At 50.8% G+C, this 7770-nt stretch overlaps 1 protein-coding gene across 3 annotated transcripts; it reads right to left on the bottom strand.

Moving 5' to 3' along the window:
- Nucleotides 1-323: 323 nt before the first annotated feature.
- Nucleotides 324-6974, bottom strand: Fbxo27 (F-box protein 27). Of its 3 annotated transcripts, none has more exons than XM_076930761.1 (6): nt 6781-6974; nt 5569-5949; nt 4225-4336; nt 4022-4117; nt 2888-3023; nt 324-1306 (listed from the first exon to the last, which is right to left on the bottom strand). In XM_076930761.1, the coding sequence occupies exons 2-6, from the start codon at nt 5921-5923 to the stop codon at nt 1163-1165; spliced, it is 843 nt and encodes a 280-aa protein (XP_076786876.1). In that variant the 5' UTR covers nt 5924-5949; nt 6781-6974; the 3' UTR covers nt 324-1162. The 3 variants fall into 3 exon arrangements, with proteins under 3 accessions (XP_076786876.1, XP_076786875.1, XP_034345029.1); XM_076930760.1 differs by lacking the exon at nt 6781-6974 and adding an exon at nt 6264-6412; XM_034489138.2 differs by lacking the exon at nt 6781-6974 and adding an exon at nt 6134-6267.
- Nucleotides 6975-7770: the final 796 nt, after the last annotated feature.

Here is a 7770-nt window from a genome sequence, read left to right as displayed (position 1 = left end):
TCAACTACTGAGCCACACCCCAGCCCCTCACTGGGGGATTCTAGGCAGGGGCTCTACCACTGAACCATGCCCCCAGCCCCTCACTGGGGGATCTAGGCAGGGGCTCTGCCACTGACCACACCCCATGTCCATCACTGAATGCATTGTTTTAGAGTGGGTCAGATCTGTGCTGAGCTCCCATCTGACCACACCAGTTACTGAACTGTCCTCATTATCGATGCACCTCACCAGGATGCTGCATTTAGTGCTGTTACTGAGCTCACTCTGACACATCATTACCAAGTATTAAAAATGACCAAAACAAAGAAAAAGATATGAACCAGTTTAGGCAAAATAATCAATTTATTACAGTGCAATTGGCAGATATTGCCAGTATATTATTCTCTCATTGCTTGAGAAACTGAAAAATAACTTTAAATATTACACAACTATAGACATCTTTGATGAACAGGGCCTGGGCTCTAGGCACTTCCTAATTGTTTGGAGAAAATCTGTGGGCAGATATACCCCAAGACACCCTTCAACGAGGCCTGGCTGTAGCCAAGAGCGCTTTGGGTCCTTAGCCAAGAGAGCTGGAATTTGCGAGCTATAAATCCTATGCTCCGCCATAAGTAGACGGCTTCAGTGAGGGGACAGAGAAAGTCCCTGAGGCATAAACAGGATGTAACCAGAGGGGATGCTGGGGGTGCTGCTCAGGTAGTAGGTTTGCCTGGCATGCACAAAACTCTGGGCTCATCCCCAGCACTGCACAAAACTAAGTGGTATTGGTGTGTGCCTGTAGTCCCAGCACATGAGTGTCAAAGGCAGGAGGGTTGTAGCCAGCTGGGACACCCTGCTCAAAAAGGGGGAGGGGATCAATATTGAGGACAGGGCAAAGAGGGCGACTGTACTGAAATAGAGGCAGCTTGTGACCTGAGATCAGCATGCACCCGGGCACCCAGGCACCTGGGCACCCGGGCACCCATGCTCTAAAGCAGCAGCCATAGATCTGATGGAGAACTGCAGTGTTCCAGACTCTGAAAACAAGATCAAGCAGGACCCTTCACTGGAACCCAGAGTTTCATGTGCCAGGGACGGACAGTGCTTGACTCATGAGGGATTCCAGCAGACAGCTCCGGGAAGGCACAGTCGAGATTGTCTTGCCAAAATGGTGGCCTTTTGACTAGGACTGGCAGACTCGTACGATCACGCTGGAGTTCGTCACTCTGGCCCCATAGTGGCCAGCCCAGAACTGTGTGTCCTGGCCCCAGTGTTCAAAAGACACAAAACGTACGCCCCTCCTGATGTTGGAGAACACATGGGTGACCTGGGGGTAGAAGGAGCCAGTCAGTTTTATATCACAGTCCTTCCGTCAGCCAGTCTGGGATTTCCCAGACGATGGCCTTTCTGAAATCTTGCCATGCTCTCATTAGCAGGTGGAATCTGAGTCTAGGTGTGGTGACAAGCTCCTGCCATCACAGGGATGGGGGACTGAGGCGGGAGGAAGGAAAGTCAGAGGCTCAGGCTACAGAGTCCTTAACAGTTGGGCTATATAATAAGAAATTGTCTCAAAAAGAAAGGGACAAACAACAACAACAAAAAAACCCCCATCATTCGAGGCCAGCCTGGTCTACAGTGTGAGTTACAGGACAGCCAGGACTATACAGAGAAACCTTGTCTTGACCCCCCCCCCAAAAAAAAAACCAATTAGAATAAGAGGTTTTATCACCAAGAATGTGGCAAAAATTCTGGGTGGGGCTGTCCACATGCGCAATTATCCCCAGCATTTGGGAGACGGAAGTGAAAACCAGGAGCTCAAGGCTAGCCTCAGCTACACAGTGCTTTGTTTGAGACCAGCCTGGGCTACATGAGACCTTGTCTCAAAAAAAGTGGCAGAAGTGAGTGAGCCTGTATAGGTCTTGTCACATGACTTCCCCAGCAAGGTCAGGTCATATCAAGTAGCTGGAAGCTTCTTTCTCTTGGCTCCCTTAGCTCTAGCCACTATGGAAGTCTGTCTGTCCTTTGGTGGCCATGTGAGGAATCTCAGTGTAGGCTGGCCCAGAGAGCTCATGCAGGAGCTTTGAAACCAAATCATCAGTGATTGGCACCTCAGCCAGCTGTCATACTCACCCACCACAACCATCGTGCCCTTCAGCATGGTCTGAGTGTTATTGTTTGAACAGTAAAGACTTCAGCCAGAACTGCCTAGCCCAGCTTTCTCCACATACTGACTCAGAAGAAGAGGGCGGGGCCAGGGAAACAGCTCAGTTGATAAAGTGCCTGGCATACAAGTATAAGGGACCTAAGTTAAGATCCCCAGCACCTGTGTACAAACTGGCTGTGGTGATGTGTATATCTGTAACTCTAGTGCTGGGGCAGACAAGGTGGATCCTCACAACTCACTGGCCAGTCAGTCTAGCCAACTGATGAGCTGCCTGTTCAGTGAGAGACGGTCTCAAAAACAGAGAGTGAAGGAGAAAGACATGACATTGATCTCTCTGCCTTTCACACACACATGCACATGAACGGGCACAGCCCCATATACATATGCAACACACACACACAGACACACACACACCATTAAAAACCAAATCTAAAGATGGATAGGCTGGAGAGATGGCTCAGCAGTTAAAAGCATTGGCTTCTCTTTCAGAGGTCCTGAGTTCAATTCCCAGCAACCACATGGTGGCTCACAACCATCTGTAACAGTAGTCCCATGGGATCTGATGCCTCTTCTAGTGTTCATACATGCAGTCAAAACACCCATATAAATAAATAAACCCCACAAAGACAGAGAGATAATAAAAAATGACTGCTGTTGACCATATGTTGAGGGTAATAAGACCATCAAAGTCCCCACCAACCAATCCCCACCCAGTGAGAAGCTCACCTTTGGTCAGAGGCTTACCTGAAGGTAGATATTGTTGTTCCATTGTTCAATGGGGTCTGGCACAGCTGAGAACTTATCAATGACGTTCTGGTGAGCATCGAGAAGTGTGACAAAGAGACGGTACTTACAGCCACTGTCGTGTCGAGCTCCCCACCTGTGGGAAGGGGAGGTCTCAATGTGTCACCTACCTCTTGGGGGTGGGGAGTGACCTAGCCTCCCTGTGGGTACAAATTAAGTTCATCACAAGGGTTTTGAGAGGGTAGCAAGATGGCTAAGACAGTGAAGGGCTTGCCACACGAGAATGATAGCCTGAGTTTGAACCCCAGAACTCATGGAAGGAGCTGTGTGTTGCTGAGTGTGGTGGCAGAGACAAGTGGATCTCTGTGAGTTCGAGGCCAACCTGGCCTGCAGATAGTTCCAGGTTTAAAAAAAAAAAAAAAATCTGAAAGCCAGAGATAGTGATACATGCTCATGCTTCCAACCCGAGCACTGGGCATGCAGAGCCAGGTGCCCAGGCACATAATTCCAATTGTTTCAGAAGCTAATATCTCAAGTTCAAGGCCAGCCTGGGCAACTTGGTAAGACTCTGCCTCAAAATAAAAGTAAAAAGAGACCTGGAGTATGAGGTCTAATGGTGGAGGCTTTTCCTAGCATGCATGAGGCCCTGGGTTCCAGCCTTAGTTCCTGTACCTGCCTCTGCCTCAGTAAAACACACTCAAATGATCTCTGCTGCTTGCAAAGCCATGCTTGCCAGGAGTGTCTTTTTTGGAAATCCGAGTCATACCAAACAGTCTACCATATTGAGGACGAGGGCTGGCCATGGCCACAGATAGGCATAGGCCAAATGTGACCACTTTAGAAAGAGCCATAGTGCAATTTAGGGCTGTGAGTTAAAGTCAGTTGGCCTGGAGACTGCGGTTAACCACAGAGGTAAGCAGCTGATTGGCCAGTCAATCCAGGAAGCTCCAATAAAAACTCTGTACAAAGAGCTGACACGCTTACAGGCATCTGGATACACCTGACATCAGGTTGGTAACACTTGACTCTGTGGAGCCGATGGAGCTTTGAGCTCACTTATGCCATCCTGGGATTACCAGTGTGGGCCATGGGCCTCAGTGCTTACTAACGGGCTTTTCCTGTTCCCAGACTCACCAGTCAGAGACAGCAATCTCCACACCACCACTGTCCAGCAGCTCTGGCCACAGACCCCTTTCCTCCAGGTCCACGACCTGCTTCTTGCGACACCAGCTAGAAAGATGAGACAGCGGTTGGTTCTTGAGAACCGGCAGGTCTTTCTTCAAGGGCTCTGGCCCTTGGGGAGGGAGTTGGGGGGTGGGGTTGGGGAGGGCTTTCACCTGAAGGAAGTCACGAAGCAGGTCTGTGAGGGGGCCCCAGGTACAGGTTTCCTGTTCTTCTCCACCACCCAGCCATCGCCACCGTGCCGCACCATCCACTTGCGCAGGCCTTCTGTAGAGAAAAACTTTGGCGGTAATTGCAGTACCAGGGATGCACAGGGTTTAGCATTGCTGCCGAAGTCAAGCCGCACCGCACCTCCCCCCAAACCCCAAGTTTGAAAAGAATTAGAAACCGGAGCAGACAGGCCAGCTCAGTGAGAAAACTTTATAATCTAACCTTCAGACTTCATGTAAAAATACAAGGAAGGAATTGATGATACAAGGTTGTTGGCCGCTGACCACCCACCACCTGCACCATGAGGCTTGAGCCTCTTAACACACACACAAGTAATTTTAAAAATTAAAAGTTTATGTCTGTGTACCCTGTTTATGCCTGGTACCTTCAGAGGCCCTAAGAAAGGGTGGTCTCCTCGAGACTGGAGTTACAGATGGTTGTGAGTCTCCACCTGAGTGTTTGGAACTGAGCTCAGTTCCTTTGGAAGAGCAGCCAGTGCTCTCAGCCGCTGAGCTATCTTTCCAGCCCGCAAAAACAAAAAACAAAACTAAACAACAAAAATGATACTAAGAAAAGGAAAAGCTTGGAGCTGCTCTTTTAGAGGACCAGAGGTCAGTTACCAGCTTCCAAGCTACGAGGCTCAGCCTCCTGAAACTCCAGTCCCAGAGAATCTGTTTTGACCTCCAACAAGCACACATATACATGAATGAAAATAAATTGTTAAAATGTAAAAGCCAATCAAATTTTAATTGCTCATTGGTGTCTCTCTGTGCATCCTGTCTCCCAGTTACAGCTTGGTCCGCTCCAAAGCTCTTATGTGGGTCAGGTGCTTCCAGCCACTCTAACTGGGTCAAGTGTGACCCCACTTCTAGCCCCTCCCTCTGCTTCATCTGTAGCTCTGCCTCTCGGTTTACCTCCAGGTCCCGCCCATTACATCTTGTGACTCCGCCCTATCCTCCCGCTCACTGGTTCCTCAGGTCTCCCAGCCCACCGCACCTTCCATCCGTTCTCGTGTGCCTTCTCCTTCCCTTCTCATTGGTTCCTTCATGGCCACGCCTTTACTCCACCATTGATTATCTTGTGACTCCGCCCCCTATCTTCTTCCATAGGTTCTTTTTGGCGGACCACCCCTCCCACCAATTATCTCGTGATCCCGCCCTGAATCATTTCCGGTCGCTTCCTTCCAGGCCCTGATCATTAGCATTCTTGGGGTCCCGCCCCTTGGGCTACGGTTCTTTCTAGGTCCCGCCCCTCGACTTCCTCTAGGCCCCGCCCTCACAGCGCCTCACCTTGGCCACAGGGGTTGCTAAGGAGGTTGCGTCCTACCGGTCTTAGTACGCAGAATTGGCCCAGCGGGCAGGGCGCGTCGTCGCGGGTGGGAGGCAGGCAGCGGCGAGCTAGTGTCAACAGGGCGCGGCCCTCTGCGCTGTGGTCTCGAGCGAGCAGCAGCAGCCATAGAGCCTGGCCATCCACCAGGGCGCGCCAGGCGCGGCACACCCGGCGGCAGCGCACCAACAGCGTGCGCGGGGGCACGTGGCTCAGTACCAGCAGGAGCAGCTCCGGAGGCAGACGGCTCAGGTCCAGGGTCTCCTGGGGGTCGGGCTCCGGCGTGGGGACCCGCGTCCTGGATGTCCAGGCACCCATGGTCCTCGCTTTCTGCTTGGCTGGGACTGCAGGAGAGGAGGAGTCAGATGTTAAGTTGTCAGCAGCCTCAGCGACGCGCAGCCTCTGCTGCCCGGCTTTATAGCCATCCACCCCGAGACTAACAGCCCCGAAGCCATCCGCTGCCTCCCACGTCCCTCGCCCCCTCGCTGTCCCCAAAGCCTCCCTTCCTCCCAGCCCGCCGGTGCTCACCGGCACCCCTGCCAGCTCCCCTCCGCGGCCTGGAGGACCGCATAGTCTTAGTTCTGTCTAATGCTCTCGTTCCCAGGCGAAACCTCTCTGAGATTCGCTAAATGTCCAGCCTTTTGGTTCCAGACCCCACCTCCTTCCGATTTAGGACAAGTGGACAGCTTAGGAATCCACCAGGAGACACAGACTAGGCCAGAGCTCTGGCAGTCCTAGCGGTTCCGCAACAACCCAACACGTGAAATGACCCTAAATCTGCAGTGGATGCCTGGCATCTGATAACCACAATTATTTCGGGTAGGAATCCAAGTGAAAGGCTCCACCCCTAAACGCCTCAAACAGTCCTGTCACCTTTAATCCCAGACACAGTCATCCGCGGTTTACAGGAAAAAGCAGACTCTGGAGGACAAAAATGACCCCACTAAGCGAAAACATCAGCTAAAGCTTACTGTTTCCATCTTCCCCAAGTCAGCACATCTGTCTTCACAACACAGAAAAGGAACGGAGGCCGTGACCTCCCTAAGCGACTGCACAGCTAGAAGGAGAGGGCTATATAGTGAGACCTTGTCTGTCTTAGTTTGGGTTTTACTACTGTGAACAGAAACTGTGACCAAGGCAACTCTTATAAGGACATTTAATTGGGGCTGACTTACAAGTTCAGGGGTTCAGTCCATTATCATCAAGGCAGGAGCATGGCAGCATCCAGGCAGATGGGGCTGGAGGAGCTGAGAGTTCCACCTCTTGTTCCGAAGGCTGCAACAGGAGACTGATTTCCAGACAGCTAGGACTAAAGTATTCCCCACTACAGTGGCACACCTATTCCAACAAGACTACACCTTCTAATAGTGCCACTCCCTGGGTCAAACATACAAACCATCATACTGTCTTAATAAGAAAGAAGCAGTGGTAGCACACGCCTTTAAACCCAGCACTTGGCAGGTGGATTTCTTGAGTTCGAGGCCAGCCTGGTCTACAGAATAAGTTCCAGGGCAGCCAGGGCTACACAGAGAAACCCTGTCTCAAAATCACACCGCCCCCATCAAAGAGAAAACGAAGAAGAAGGGGGAGAGAGAGAGAGAGAGAGAGAGAGAGAGAGAGAGAGAGAGAGAGAGAAAGAGCTCCTAGTAACCACCAACCCTCTGTAAATATGGAAAAGAGTGACGTGGGATAATTTAGTGAAAGAGCATTTACACACTGTCTAAGGGTTCTCTAGAGTCAAAGAACTTATGGAATGTCTGTATATACATTAAGGAAAGTTACTGTAATGACTGAGTCTGTAGTCTGAACCCATGGAATTCCAAGAATCTAGTAGTTGCTCAGTGTCATGAGGCTGGTCTTCTGTAGAAGCGTGTTCTAACAGATGTGTTGACAAATGCAAGTCAGTGATGAAGAGTGAATCTTCCTTCTTCCAATGTCCTTGTGTAGGCCCCTAGCAGAAGGTGTGGTCCAGATTAAAGGTGTGGACCACTGGATCTGGGACTTGCTTTGTCCCAGGCTGACCTTGAATTCAGATCTTCCTGCCTTAGTCTCCTGGGATTAAAGGTGTGTACTACCTTGCCTGGGCCTAAGCTTTTCAGGGCCACTATGCCTTAAGATCTCCATGCCAAGATCCAGGTCTGAAACCTGTCTTCTAGCCTTAAGAT

The sequence above is a fragment of the Arvicanthis niloticus genome, chromosome 1 (assembly GCF_011762505.2).
Source record: "Arvicanthis niloticus isolate mArvNil1 chromosome 1, mArvNil1.pat.X, whole genome shotgun sequence".
Lineage (NCBI taxonomy): Eukaryota > Metazoa > Chordata > Mammalia > Rodentia > Muridae > Arvicanthis > Arvicanthis niloticus.
Note: the sequence above shows the minus strand (reverse complement) of the source record. Positions and strands in the feature narration are given on the sequence as shown.

What these genes read in the sequence shown, in the direction of transcription:
- Fbxo27 (XM_034489138.2), bottom strand. Translation starts at nt 6,176, where the DNA reads ATGCGGTCCTCCAGGCCGCGGAGGGGAGCTGGCAGGGGTGCCG. An exon ending in GGGAGCTGGCAGGGGTGCCG is followed by an intron (nt 5,950 to 6,133) that starts GTGAGCACCGGC and finishes CCTCTCCTGCAG; the next exon opens with TCCCAGCCAAGCAGAAAGCG. An exon ending in ACAACAATATCTACCTTCAG is followed by an intron (nt 1,307 to 2,887) that starts GTAAGCCTCTGA and finishes TTCTACCCCCAG; the next exon opens with GTCACCCATGTGTTCTCCAA.